The sequence below is a fragment of the Hylobates moloch genome, unplaced genomic scaffold (genome assembly GCF_009828535.3).
Source record: "Hylobates moloch isolate HMO894 unplaced genomic scaffold, HMol_V3 SCAFFOLD_10, whole genome shotgun sequence".
NCBI classification, from domain to species: domain Eukaryota; kingdom Metazoa; phylum Chordata; class Mammalia; order Primates; family Hylobatidae; genus Hylobates; species Hylobates moloch.
In genome coordinates, this window is record NW_026652285.1 from 24,556,711 (window position 1) to 24,572,521 (window position 15,811).

Sequence of the window (15,811 nt, forward strand, 5' to 3'; positions counted from 1 at the left end):
AAAAAATTCTGTACACATTCTTACAGATTCTAAAGTCATTACAGAATCCTGCTATTTAAGCAGGGTAGTGCCTAATTAGATTGGCAGAGCCAATTTGGCACCCGTGTCGAAAAATATTACACAATAAAAACTTGTTTCTCCAAAGATGTTCTCTCATGATGCTAAAGGCCTAAAAGCTTTGCACCCTAATCTTGGTGCCCATGATGGCTTGGTATTTTGCTTGGGAGTGAAGAAATAGCTTTGTTAGGGTCGTCTTTATCAGGGAAGTAACTCGATTAAGGTTAAATAGGATGCATCTAATATTTCTCATCTATACTGCATTTTGAGAATGGGATTAGGGAAAGAGCTTATTCATGGTTATGAGCATGCATCTGAAACACAGTGATCCCTGGACTTCCTATCCTGGCACCTGCATTTACAAATTATGTACCTTTGGACAAGTTACTTCAACCCTTCTGAGTCTTTACTTACCTATACAATAAGGATAGCTACCTTATATGAGGTAGTTGTGGTTAAACTAAGCTTGACAATGAAAATAATGATAATAATAGCCTTTAAATCACACCAGGCATTGTTCTGAGTAAATTAATGATGGATGGATAGATAGGTAGGTAGGTGGGTAAGTGGGTGGATGGATAGATAGATAGATAGATAGATAGATAGATAGATAAAGATCGGTAGGTAGACTCAGTACATGTAACATGTATATGAACTCATTTAAGCTTAGCTACTACCCTACAGTTTATTTTCAACACAGAACCATAGTTATCCTTTTAAAATGTAAGTCTAATTATATTAGATCAAATTGTAAGTCTAATTATATTTGATCAAAGTTCTTTGATGTCTCTCCATTTCTCTTTTGATGTTACCTTGGTTAATATTCTTTAACAAGATGGTCTTCCTTACCTCCTTCAAGCCTTTGCACAGTTGTCACTTTCTCTTTCAGACCTACCCTGATTTTCTGCTTAAAATTTTACCTGCCAATCTTCCAACTCCCCTACCTGCTCCATTTTTTTTTATTATTATTATACTTTAAGTTCTAGGGTACGTGTGCAGAATGTGCAGGTTTGTTACGTAGTTATACGTGTGCCATGTTGCTTGGCTGCACCCATTAACTCGTCATAATAGCTAAGGGTACTAAAAAGGCAAACACACACACACACATATACACAAAATCTATATGCTGTCTACAAGAGACTCACTTCAGCTTTAAGGACACACATAGACTAAAAGTGAAGGGATGGAAAAAGATATTCCATGCAAATAGAAACAAAAAAGAGCAAAGGTAGCTATATTTATATCAGAGAAAAATAGACTTTAAGTCAAAAACTATAAAAAGAAAGAAAGTCATTATGTAATGATAAAGAAGACAATTAAGAGGATATAACAATTGTAAATATATATGCATCCAACATCAGAGCACCTAAATATATAAAGCAAATATTAACAGATATGAAGGGAGCAATAGACGACAATGCAACAATAGTAGGCGACTTCAGTACTACAGTTTCAACAATGGATCAATCAGACAGAAAATTAGTAAGGAAAGATTAGACTTAAACTACACCTTAGACCAAGTGGACCTAACAGAAGTATATAGAACATTATATCAAACAAGAACAGAATACACATTCTTCTCAAGCACACACAGAACAGTCTCCATGACAGATTATATGTTAGGTCACAAACAAGTCTTAACAAACTTCAGATTAAAATTATATCAAGTATTTTTTCTCCACAATAGTATGAAATTAGAAATCAATAACAGGAGGAAATTTGGAAAGATCACAAATATGCGAAAATTAAACAATATGTTCCTGAACAACCAATGGGGCAAAGAAGAAATCAAAAGCGAAATCAAAAAATATCTAGAGACAAATGAAGATGGAAACATATGACAAAATTTATGGGATGTAGCAGAAGCAGTTTTAAGAGGGACGTTTATAACAATAAATGTCTACATTAAAATAAAGAAATAACCTACCATTACACATGAAGGAACTAGAAAAAAAGAAGGACAACCTAAGCCCAAAGCTGGTAGAAGGAGAAAATACCAAGGATCAGAAAAGAAATAAGTGAAACTATAAAACATTGATGAAATAAATTGATGAAGACAAAAATAAATGGAAAGATATGCATGTTCATGGATTGGAAGAATTAATATTGTTAAAATGTTTATATTACCCAAAGTGATATACAGATTCAATGTGATTCCTATCAAAATTCCAATGACATTTTCACAAAAAGAGAAAAAAACATGAATTCTAAAATTCATATAGAACCACAAAAGATCCTGAATAGCCAAAGCAATCTTAAGCAAAAAGAACAGTTGGAAGCATCACACTATCTGATCTCAAAATCTACTACAAATCTATAGTAATCAAAACATCACAACACTGGCACAAAAAGTGACATATAGACCAATGACAGAATAAAGAGCCCAGAAATAGATCTATGCATTTACAGCCAAATGATTTTCAAACAAAGGTGCCAAGAACACAAAATGGGGAAAGAACAGTCTTTTTACTAAATGGTGTTGGGGAAACTATATTTCAGAAAAATGAAATTGGACCTTTATCTCACCCTATATACAAGAATCCACTCAAAATGTATTAAACAGGTAAGCATAATGCATGAAACTGTAAAACTACTAGAAGAAAACACAGGGGAAAAACTTCTTGACATTAGTCTGGGCAAAGATTTTTTTATGTGACCCCATATACACAGGCAACAAAAGAAAAAATACATAAAATGTATTACACTAAACTAAAAAGCTTCTACATAGCAAATGAAATAATTAACAGAATGAAGAGATAACTCACAGATTGGGAGAAAATATTGTGAAGCACACATGTGACATAGGACTAATACCCAAAATACATAAGAAACTCAAGCAACTCAACAACAATAACAAAAATAAATAACCCAATTTAAAAGATATTTCTTAAAAGAAGACATACCAATGGCCAACAGGTATATGGGAAAAAATGCTCAACGCTACTAATCATGAATGAAATGCAAATGAAAAACACAATGAGATATCACCTCACACCTGCTAGAATGGTTATTATGAAAATGACAAGAAATAACATGTGTTAGTAAGAAAGTGGAGAAAGAAAATCCTTGTACACTGTTAGTGGAAATGTAAATTAATACAGCCATTATGGAAAGCAGTATAATGATTCCTCAAAAAATTAAAAGTAGAACTACCATGTGACCCAACAATCCCACTACTGAGTATTTAAAGGAAATGAAATCAGTATGTCAAGGAGATATCTGCATTCCACGCACATTGTAGCATGATTCACAATAGCCAAGATAGAGATTCAACCTAAGCATCCATCAGCAAATGAAGTAATAAAGAAAATATAGTATATATACCCAGTGGAATACTATTTAGCCTTTAAAAAGGGAAATTCTGTCATTTGTGACAACATGGATGAACCTGTTGGATGAAATGCTGTGAACCATACATCTGATCAAGGCTTAATATCCAAAATATATAAGTAATTCAAACACTCAATAACAAGAAAAGAGTGTGATTAAAAAGACATTTCTCAGCCGGGCACAGTGGCTCACGCCTGTAATCCCAGCACTTTGGGAGGCCGAGGTGGGCGGATCACTTGAGGTCAGGAGATCAAGACCATCCTGGCTAACACAGTGAAACCCCGTCTCTACTAAAAATACAAAAAGAAATTAGCCAGGTGTGGTGGCGGATACCTGTAATCCCAGCTACTCGGGAGGCAGAGGCAGGAAAATGGCTTGAACCTGGGAGGCAGAGCTTGCAGTGAGCCCAGATCGCACCACTGCACTCCAGCCTTGGCAACAGAGCGAGACTCCGTCTCAAACAAAAAAAAAAAAGACATTTCTCAAAAGACATACAAATAGCCAATAGGTTTATGAAAAGGTGCGCAACATCACTAATCATCAGGGAAGTTCACTAGGGAAATTTTGGTCAAAGAATACAAAATTTCATTTAGGTGGGAGGAATAAGTTTAGGATAACTATTGTACAATATGGTGACTATAGTTAATAACAATAAGAAAGTAGATTTTAAGTGTTCTCAAGCCGATCTCAAGCTGCGTGCTGGGAGAACCACTTAAATGTTCTTACCACAAAATAGGTATGTGAAGTAATAGATATGTTAATTAGCTTGATTTGGTCATTACATAATATATTCATATATCAAAAAATCATGTTGTGCACCATAAATATATACAATTTTTATTTGTCAATTTTTTTTTTGAGACAGAGTCTCATTCTGTCACTCCGGCTGGAGTGCAGTGACACAATCTTAGCTCACTGTAACCTCTGCCTCCCAGGTTCAGTTGATTCTCTTGCCTCAGCCTCCCGAGTATCTGGGATTACAGGCACCTCGCCATGATGCCTGGCTAATTTTTGTATTTTTAGTAGAGACAGGGTTTCACCATGTTGGTGAGGCTGGTCTCAAATGCCTGACCTCAAGTAATCCGCCTGCCTCAGCCTCCCAAAGTGCTAGGATTACAGGCATAAGCCACTGTGCCTGGCCTTATTTGTCGATTTTTTATATTTCCATAATAGGTAGAGTTTTCAGTAAATATATGTGAATTCCCACCCACTAAATACCTTACTGATGACTTTCATCTGAGCTAAACCACAATAAATTAAGACAGAAGAAATAGTTCCTACCAGGTTTGCTTCAGATTTTGCAGGGTCAGGAAATAAGTTAATGTCTTTCCAAACCCCCACAAAACATAACACCAATTAGGGGTGTGCTCCTAATTACCAAAATGGATAAGATAAGACAACTCTCCTCAGTCATAAGTGTCAACAAAATATGATGCTCATGTCAGCCAGAATGGAAGTTAACTTCCCATGGGAAACAGTGGCAAGAGGAATTTAAAAATAAAAACAAAAACCTACTGGTTGAAGAACCAGGTTGGGGAAATAATGATTACAGTTCTATTCTCTACTTATGTGGAAAAACTTGTGAAAATAAAAGCAGAAAAAGCCTCAGAAACATCACAACCTGCCTTGGCATAATAGCCCAAAACCATGATGCTAAATTTCTATTCTGTAATGAGCTGATGAGGTTTATCTTCTAAGGATGGAAGTGAAGAATGACTCACTCAACATTTAAAAATGTAATAATGAACCTGACATTGCTCCACCCAGACCCATTTCTCAGATAACCATGAACCTGAGGGCAACTGTCCTCCTACAGGAATGAACCCAGCAAAGTGAGTTACTAATTAGAAAAAATCACCCAATTATGCCAACTTGCTGAGACTGGCAAGCCATGTTTTACTCTATGTAGGCAGAATTTCATTCAGAACACACTTGCGACTTGCCTATAAAAAGGCAAACAAAACCATTTAGATGAGAAGGCACTCCATTCTGGCTTTCACGAATACAGCTCTGCAACGCGTTTGCCCTGATACCATGTCTCTTCGACTTTCCAGTGCATCCAGGAGGTCCTGTCCTCGTGCCACCACAGGATCACTCAGACTCTCTGGTGGGGGAACCAGCTTTGGGGCTGGAAATTCTTGCGGCATTTCAGGGATTGGAAGTGGCTTCTCTTGTGCCTTCGGAGGCAGCTCATCGGGAGGAAACACAGGGGGAGGTAATCCCTGTGCTGGCTTCACTGTGAATGAGGGGGGGCTCCTTTCTGGCAATGAGAAGGTGACCATGCAGAACCTCAATGACCGCCTGGCATCCTACCTGGACAACGTGCGTGCTCTGGAGGAGGCCAACGCTGACCTGGAGCAGAAGATCAAGGGCTGGTACGAGAAATTTGGGCCTGGCTCTTGCCGTGGTCTTGATCATGACTATAGCAGATATTTCCTAATAATTGATGACCTTAAAAATCAGGTAAGAAATCATACTTCACAATCATTTTCATGTACCTTTATTTCTAAATTTTGTTTTCCTTTCTTTATTAAATTCTAAAAACATTTATCATTCCTACTTGCGATTTTTTTTTTTTTTTTTTTTTTTTTGAGAAGGAGTTTTGCTCTTGTTGCCCAGGCTGGAGTGCAATGGCAGGATCTCGGCTCACTGCAACCTCCACCCCCTGGGTTCAAGAGATTCTCCTGCCTCAGCCTCCCAAGTAGCTGGGATTACAGGTGCCTGCCATCATGCCCACCTACTTGTGATTTCTTAAAGAGAATTCCAATTTAGCATTAGAAATAAGCATTAAGCAGATTCAGTTGGTTTACTTCATGATAAAAGTCAAATTCCCATTTCTAGATCATCGCATCCACCACCAGCAACGCTAATGCTGTTCTGCAGATTGATAATGCCAGGCTTACAGCCGATGATTTCAGACTCAAGTAAGTAGACTGCCAGAGTGAAATGAATTCATGGCAATTCATGCAAAGCATTACATCAAATTTACCAATTCTTATTCCAAAACTATAAAACACTTGAATTTCACATAAACAGGATGTTATTACTTTTTGATGCTTTGACTATTAAATACAAAGTGTGAACTGCTATTAAAACTAGCGCCCAATACCCTAGTTCTTTTTCTGTCAAATACTGCAAAGTAGAAACAATAATTATTATTATTATACAACAAGCTTTGAAAATGCCTCTTGTGGCCAAATCTTCAAAATTCCAGAATGCTAGCATTTGTCATTGATCAGTGACTATGTCTCCAACCATGTGACAAATTAGGAAATCATTAACACTCTTTAAGGTATGAAAATGAGCTGGCTCTTCACCAGAGTGTAGAGGCTGATGTCAATGGGTTACGAAGAGTTTTGGATGAAATAACCCTGTGCAGAACAGATCTGGAGATTCAGTATGAAACCCTGAGTGAGGAGATGACTTACCTCAAAAAGAACCATAAAGAGGTAAGAGCTGGTCGTCTACATTTTGCTATCCCTCTGCAGACACTGTGCACCTGACAGGAGATAATGTACATAACCTCTCATATAAAAAGTTGGTGCTGAAGACACATTGTCAGACAGACATGAGGGCTGAGCTGTCTTTTTTTTTTTTTTTTTTTTTGAGACCGAGTCTCGCTCTGCCGTGCAGGCTGGAGTGCAATGGCGCCATCTCGGCTCACTGCAAGCCCCGCCTCCCGGGTTCACGCCATTCTCCTGCCTCAGCCTCCCGAGTAGCCGGGACTACAGGCGCCTGGCTAATTTTTTGTATTTTTAGTAGAGACGGAGTTTCACCGTGTAAGCCAGGATGGTCTCGATCTTCTGACCTCTTGATCCACCTGCCTCGGCCTCCCAAAGTGCTGGGATTACAGGCGTGAGCCGCTGCGCCCGGCCTGAGCTGTCTTTTTAAGTGTCAGATTCTTTGTATAGATTCACCCTTGCTCTCTCATCAAGTTTCCTATGAGAAAAAAAAAAAAAAAAAAGGAATCATGTTTTCCAGACCAATCAGGGTTATAAGAGCAGTGTTTGGCTGTGTAATTATAACTAAGTTAAAATGATCCACTTAGGAGATTACGTTGAATTAGATAAAATAAATATAAAATAAATATAATTTAAGGCCATCCTTAAACTAGAAAACTAGATCTCAATTTCTGTATGACAGTGGCAGATTTAAAACACTAAGACATTTACTTCATACACACATTAAGTATACACACTTACCACTAGTACGTATTCTTAATAGGTCTGGCTGTAAAAATAATGAGAATGAAGTTAAACTATTATACCAGAATTTACACTTAATCATAAACTTCCAAAGTGGTCACTGTTGGAAGCTAAGTTCCAAATTTTATATTGCAGCAATTACATCTTTAGGATTGCTTTCAGAGGCACTGTTTTCCAAAAGGGAAAAATCTTTATCCTTTGAAAATAAATTTGATATTTTAAATAGCCAAAAGACTTCTATGGTCAAGCCAAATGCTTAAAACAGAAGATCAAGCTAAGAATCCTACTTGATTAGTCATGAGGCTGTCTTATAAATATAACTACTTGAATAACATTGATTTGACTATGTGGATTCAAATATAGTTACAGCCCATGGTGTTTAATCAATTTTTGATGAATTAAAAGCAATTGATTTTTGTAATGCCTCACTTACAGGCAAGCCTAGATATAGATATAGTTATAGATATAGATACAGATATATCTTTTTTTATCTTTTTCTTTTTATGCTTGAACCAGGAAGTTTTCACTAAATCCTCAGAAGTAAAAGCCACATCTGTAGATCGGGAAGACATAGGGTCAACCAGGAGGAAAGAAGGCTGGAATAGCTGAGAGGCTCACTGCAGAGAGGAATAAAAGCCTTAGTTACCATCATTAAGACCAATTCATGAATGGGGAGGAGAGTTTCTGCAGCAGACATGAGCTGATGGGTGGTATTCCAATATACACAGTCTTCACAGTGATGCCTGCCATTCACAGTCTTAGAACTGACTCACACATTCTAACAGCTTGCAGTTCAGACAGGGTAACATGTAGACTTTGACTGCAAAATAAATTCCAGCTTCTATGATGATAATAATCATAATAACCGGCATTCATTTAGCATTTATGTGCAAGGCAGTATCACGGAGTCTTATTATTATTAATAGCTCTTTGACTTAACAACTCAGAGAAGGGTTTTTAATTATCCTCAATTTTCAGATAAGCAAATAGAAACGTAAAGAGGTTAAGCAACTTTCCCAAACTCACCAGCCACTATAGGGCAGAACCAAAATTAACAGAGAAATTTGTGTGACCCCAAAGTCCTGCATGATACTCTAATGTCCCTGTATAAATACACAGCTGGGATTCTTTAGAGGATGATGTTCTTCCCTGAGGGGTACACACATACACACACACACACACACACACATACATACATACATACATTTATTTATTTATCATCATTTCAATTGTTCAAAATTATTCCAACTCAGCCCTTCAACCATGCTTATGGCTGTGCTCAGGGTGTAGCTAAGACTGCATCAAAGCTGGCCTCTAGTGGAATGAAGACCAGTCCACAAAGGCGGAGAACACAATAAGCAATGGAGGACCATTCATTTTAAATGTTTAAAACTTTCATTTGGAAAAGAAATTAAGACTCATTCTGAGTAGTAGAACTGAAACTGATGAGTTTAAGTTATAAGAGCAGGAGTTTGGCTCACTATAATATAGAACTCTGGAACAATTAAAACTCTTCCAGAATGAAACAGGCTACTTCATAAGTAGCGAGTTCACCGTCTTTGAGAATTAGGTCAACGGGACAGGAAGTATCAAATGTGGTGGGAGGGGGTCAATGCATAGCCTGGGAGGAGAAAACAAGACGAACTCTAAGTGCCCTTCCAAAGCTAAGCTTCTAGACTTTCCATGAGATTCCTGCAGAGCTGAGCTGAACACTTTTCTGCCTCTAGGAAATGCAAGTTCTGCAGTGCGCAGCTGGAGGCAACGTGAACGTGGAGATGAACGCAGCCCCCGGGGTGGACCTCACAGTTCTGCTGAACAACATGCGAGCTGAGTACGAAGCCCTTGCAGAGCAGAACCGCAGGGACGCAGAGGCCTGGTTCAACGAGAAGGTGACTCTCCTCCAGAAGACAATCCCTTTGCATGTTACTGATATTCACAAAACTAAGATTTGCTCCTTCACTTATGTCATTTCAGAGCGCCTCCCTGCAGCAGCAGATCTCTGAGGATGTCGGAGCCACAACCTCAGCCCGGAATGAGCTGACTGAAATGAAGCGCACTCTTCAGACCCTGGAAATTGAACTTCAGTCTCTCTTAGCCACGGTATGAAAAGAACAATTTTCTACCATCTCCCAGGTCATCATGTTAGACACTTGCCAGGTGGTTTTAAAAACCTTAACAATATTGAAATGTATATTTTTATAATTGCTTCAAAACATAGCGAAAGAGCAGGATTGTATAGCTGACAGCTAAAACTACACGAATGTCTGTAGGTTTATTCCACCAAAAAGAAAGATTCGCTCATCTCCAAGCAGTATCACAGAGTCTTAACTACGTGTCCATGTGAAATCTGAAACAATTATACGTAAAGTTAACAACAGGAGAAAATCATGTATCAAAGAAATCCCTGCATATCTGCATCTCCATCTCAGCTTCTCTTTATTGCTTCCTGACAGAAACACTCCCTGGAGTGCTCCTTGACAGAGACCGAGAGCAACTACTGTGCGCAGCTGGCGCAGATCCAGGCTCAGATCGGGGCCCTGGAGGAGCAGCTGCACCAGGTCAGAACCGAGACCGAGGGCCAGAAGCTGGAGTATGAACAGCTCCTGGACATCAAGCTCCACCTGGAAAAAGAAATTGAGACCTACTGTCTCCTTATAGGAGGAGATGATGGGTAGGTAAAATAATTTGCATGGATGGCGTAATATACTGAAATCTGCTTGCAAGTTAGATCCCACTTTCCACTGGAAAGTGGACATAATTTGGCTGCATGCATTTGCTATCATGAATGCTAAATACAAAATATAATACGCACTCGACTGCCAAGATACAAATTAACATCTTAACAAACAAATATGCAGCAGGCACCGAGTTTAAGGTACTGAACATTAAAAATATCACTTCTAGAGTGAAAAGAACAAACAGGAGGCTAAATGGAGTTTCAATATGTGGACCAGGATTCTGACTCTGGAAATGGTTTCTGAAGCTCAGCACTTCATGACATGAAGACAGAATCCTGTCTTCATAGCACTGATAAAGTCCCATGGGCACAGGTCTGGAAGTCTAGAGCTCAGGGTTGTTAGGAGCAGGAAGCTTCCTGAATTCACAATGAAGAGCATTTTCATCACCCCAGAAAGTTCTTCTGTGCCCCACTTCCCTTGGCAGTTACTATTTTATCCATTCTTGATGTTAATATAAAAGGAATCATACAGAAAAAAAATCAATTCTTAATGCTGAAGCAGACCAAAAACATTACAGTCTCAGAGAAAACCCCACTTAGAAAAAATATCTTGTAATTGCCTGACTGCTGAAGTGATCTACACCACTCTTCCCCACCTATCATCAAACCCTCCCTCATTGACTAGAGTGATGCTTCCAAATGTAAATCCATACACAGCTATATACATTTGTCACAATTCATAAACCTGCAAAACTTAAAAGGGTGAATTTCAACCTAAGTTGTACAAATACACCCAGTGGCATGCTAGAACTGCTGTCACCATCTCATGACAGCCTCTTCTGCCTATCTCCTCCTAACCCCTCACTTAGTGATGTCACTTGGTAACTTGATATCAGCAATGGAAAAGGTATTCATACCTCTACAGAAATCAGCAAACACTACAAATCAAATACTGGGTTACACAGTTGAAAATACCAAAGAGTTAAAGAAAACCATATGGTGAACCTAGAATTGATGGGGTTCTCTCTAAATCACCCTCTTTTGTGATGTTTTCACAGAGCCTGTAAGTCTGGGAGTTACAAGTCTAAAGATTATGGATCTGGAAATGTGGGAAGTCAAGTCAAAGGTAATTAAAATGAAATCTGTTGTGCTATGCTACTTTTTTAATTTTTTAACTTTTAATTTAGGTTTGGGGGTACATTGGAAGGTTTGTTACATAGGTAAACACATGTCACAGAGGTTTGTTGTGCATATTATTTGATCATCCAGGAATTAAGTCCGGTACCCAATAGTTATCTTCTCTGCTCTTCTTCCTCCTCCCACCCTTCCCCCTCAAGTAGAACCCAGTATCTGTTGTTTCCTTCTTTGTGTTCATAAGTCCTTATCATTTAGCTCCCACTTATAAGTGAGAACATGTGGTATTTGGTTTTCTGTTCCTGCATTAGTTTGCTAAGGATGATAGCCTCCAGTTCCATCCATGTTCCTGCAAAAGACATGATCTTGTTTTTTTCATGGCTGCATAATATTTCATGGTGTTTATGGCTTTCTCCAGTCTGTCACTGATGGGCATTTAGGTTGATTCCTTGTTCTTGCTATTGTGAATAATGCTGCACTGAACATTCACATGCATGTGTCTTTATGGTAGAATGCTTTCTATTCCTCTGGGTATATATACCCAACTACTTCATTTTTAATGCATAGCTTGATTGTTCTTATATTACCATGGCTTGGTGAGAATACATACAATAAAGATTTGTAGTGGATATCCATATGTGCTAGATGTCTAATGTTAGTGATGTGTGCTAATTTTAAACAAAATAACATGTCACCATGTTTTTTCCTAACCAAATAATCAAAATTATTCACCAAAAATGAGTCTAAGTATTTGTGCTTAGTGCAAAGTTCATTCTATATGCAAATCCTATTATTCCTTTAAATGATATAATTTTTATTCATTTTTTAACTACATAAAATCTCCTTTTAATTTTTAATTTTCAGACTCAGCCAAAGCCATAGTGGTTAAGAAAGTTCTTGAGGAGGTAGACCAACGCAGCAAAATACTTACCACCAGACTCCACTCACTGGAAGAGAAATCTCAAAGCAATTAATTTGAGATGCAACAGAGAACGTATGCCACATACCCCCTGCGAAGAAAAGGCATTATGTATCTGTCCAGAAAAATGCGCATGTCTAAGAAAAATGTGTATCCTGTTGTCTTTCTGTTACTTTCTTTCTGGACAATCAATGACAGCATCTCCTCATTCATCTGGAAGAATGCCACACACAAATATGATGACTCATTTGATTATCCTACAAAATCTGTTGTCAATTCTTTGTATTCAATAAACCTCTTCTTTAGCAAGTTATCATTGGTGATATTGTCTTTAGAATGTTTATGTGTGCAGTATAAATATGTGAACATCTAACAGCTTTTATTTATATAAAAACTCTTTCAAAATAATAGATTTCCTCATAGTTTTTCATAAGGCTTACCCTATAATTCAAACTGAGACAAATTCAGAAAGCATAAAAGTACTTCTATTTAAATCCCCAATCTGCCATATTTTGACATACCAAGAAGCCTATTCCCTTTAGTAATAACTAAAATGTATACATTTCAGGTTTTTCATCTGTAAATGGGGATAACAAAAGTAGTTCTTTCAAATGGTTATTGTAAAGATTAAAGAAATAACTTATTGCAAAGTGCACATATGGGATAAGCATTTGACAGATGCTAATACTTACTTTTAATACTCGATATTTATAATGATTAATTCTCAACCTCATTTTCCTTTTGGATCTATATTTTAAACAATATTCCAAATGTAACAGAGGTTATAGCAAAGTTTTAGTTTAGAATCCAAGTTATAGGAATAGAGCCATCCACTTCTACTACAAAGTTGTAGCTGATGTTTATAACTCTCTTGACCAACAGATTTATCTCTACTAAAGGGAAATAAATTAGATTAATTAAAAACATAATTTCCTCAGATCAGATATTACCTCTAGATATTTAGTTGACCCTCTATCCTGTATGGATGGATTATCCATATTATAATCTATTCAAAAAATGGTTTCAGCCTCTATGTGAAAATATAAAGCAGAAAAAGAGTCTTTTAAGTGTATTGTAATTATCTCTGAATTGTTTTTATTGCCTGCTTCTGATACAATCTTAGCCACAGGCCTAATTATGTTCCCCATTAGATTATGTGAAACAAAAATATTACAATCTCAGAGAAAATTCCACTTAGAAAAAAAATCTTGTAATTGTCTAAGTGCTGAAGAAATTTACACCACTATTCCCCACCTATCATCAAATCCTCCCTCATTGATATGGTTTGGCTCTGTGTCACCACCCAAATCTCATTTTGAATTGTACTCCATAATTCCCACACGTTGTGGGAGGGACCCAGTGGGAGATCATTGGAATCACGGGGGCAGTTTTCCCCATACTGTTCTCATGGTAATGAATAAGTCTCACAAGATCTAATGGTTTTATCAGAGATTTCCGCTTTTGCATACTCCTCATTTTCTCTTGCCATGTAAGAAGTGCCTTTCGCCTCCCACCATGATTTGAGGCCTCTCAGTTATGTGGAACTGTAAGTCCAGTTAAACCTCTTTTTCTTCCCAGTCTTCATCAGCAGCATGAAAATGGACTAATACACTTGTTGACCAGAGCGATGATTCCGAATGTAAATCCTTACACAGCTATATATATATCACGATTCATAGACATGAACAACTTAAAAAGGTGAATTTTAATATAAGTTTGGAATACACCCAGTCGTGTGCTAGAACTGTTACCATCTCATGACAGCCCCTTCTGCACGTCTCTTCCTGACCCCTCACTTAGTGATATCACTTGGTAGCTTGATGTCAGCAATGGAGAAGGTATTTACACTTTTGCAGAAATTAGTAAACCCTACAAATCAGAAATTCTTCCTCTTCTGAAACCTGGTTATTTCACATTTACCAGCACATCACTGATCGTACTCCAACAAAGGTGACTTTAAACACACACACACACACACACACACACACACACACAATGGTTAATCTCTTCATATACATGGACAGAGAGAAAGATGAATACATCACTACCTTTCTTAAAATCCTCCAGTGGGATTGCTTGAGCCCAGGAGGTTGAAGCTGCAGAGAGCAGTGATTGCACCTTAGCCTGGGTGACAGAGACCCTGTTTCGAAAAAAAAAAAAAAATCCTCCAGTGGATTCCTGATGTACCTAGGACTAAATTTAAATATTTTTCTATGGCCTCCAGAGCCCAATGTGACCTGGTTCTGCTTATCTCTCTATTCATATCTTATGCCCTCACTTCCCCCAGAGCCCTAAAAATATTACCCTCCTCTTATTCCTTGGATACAGCAAGCTCATTCCTGCCTCAGAGCCTCTGTTCTAGCTGTGCCCCCTGCCTGAAATGCTCTTCCCCAGATCTTCCCATGGCTAATTCCTTTTGATCCTTCTCATCAGAAGAGCTGTTCCTGACCACTCTAGCAGAAGTCACTAGTACATCACACTGCCTTACTTCCTTCAGAACCTTCATCAGCACCTGAAATTATCTTGTTTATTTATTTTATTTCGTATTTGTTGTTCCTTCCCCTGCACCAGAATGTAAGCTTTCTAAGGCAGGGATATGACCCATTTTGTTCAACATCATACCCCCAGTAACCAGACAGTGTCTGGCATATGGTAGGTACACATTAAATATTTGTTCAATAAATGAATAAATATACACATCTAAAACCAGAAGAAGTATTTTATATTGGAAACATGTAAGACTAAAGTTGGTAATTAAAACTATAAAAGGTCACGGCTGCTATGAGTCAGGTGTCTCCCTCTCCCTAACTAGTCTGTAAGCTTTTAAAAGAAGGAGAGCTTACACTACACATCCTTGACCAGCTTCTCATCATACAGGAAAGCCTGTGCCTTGCACCAACTTGGTCCCCAGTGATTGTTCCAATTATGAGTTTTTGAAGAGTGAAAGTCTTGGCCTGAATGAAGAGACTCTAGGCCCCCTGAGTGACCTTTCATACTTCTCTGACGGCAGAGGAGAAAAGTAGAGAGACATGGACGGGTCTCTGAAGAGAGAAAGGGAACATAATAGGCTCGCTTGGAAGGCTAAAGCCCTGTGTTCCTGTGTCCTCCAAGGTGAGGGGCCTGGGATGTCTCGCCAGAAGCCAGTCTTCACATGGGATGAACTACCAGTTATCTCCATCAGAGAGTAGAGAGGTGGTAAGCTTTACTGAAGGAAACATTATATTAAAGAAAATAAATATGATAAACGTACATACATAAAATAAAAAAAAAGTGGGGTCCTGTTCTAAAATGGGAATATCAACATTTAAGCAATAGGTAGAGGAATGAAAATCTACGAAGAACAATCAATAGGAACAGTCACGGGGTAAAAAGGAGAATCAAGAGATGATACAGGTAGCACTGATTCTGTGCTACCTCCAGCGGAGGAAAGGAGGGAGGAGGGAAGACCTAGCTGGTGTTTGGAGCTCTGAGCCCTGATGGCGAATCAGT

The 15,811-nt window shown here is 38.2% G+C and overlaps 2 protein-coding genes across 2 annotated transcripts in view; both read left to right on the top strand.

Annotated features, from left to right (window-relative positions):
• The window catches only part of LOC116475356 (keratin-associated protein 4-11-like), a 307,240-nt gene that overhangs the window by 85,913 nt on the left and 205,516 nt on the right, over positions 1–15,811 (top strand).
• KRT25 (keratin 25) lies at positions 5,276–13,410 on the top strand. Its single transcript, XM_032163584.2, has 8 exons — positions 5,276–5,850; positions 6,229–6,311; positions 6,680–6,836; positions 9,320–9,481; positions 9,567–9,692; positions 10,046–10,263; positions 11,328–11,395; positions 12,268–13,410. Exons 1-8 carry the CDS (start codon positions 5,359–5,361, stop codon positions 12,375–12,377), a joined length of 1,416 nt encoding a protein of 471 aa, XP_032019475.1. The 5' UTR covers positions 5,276–5,358; the 3' UTR covers positions 12,378–13,410.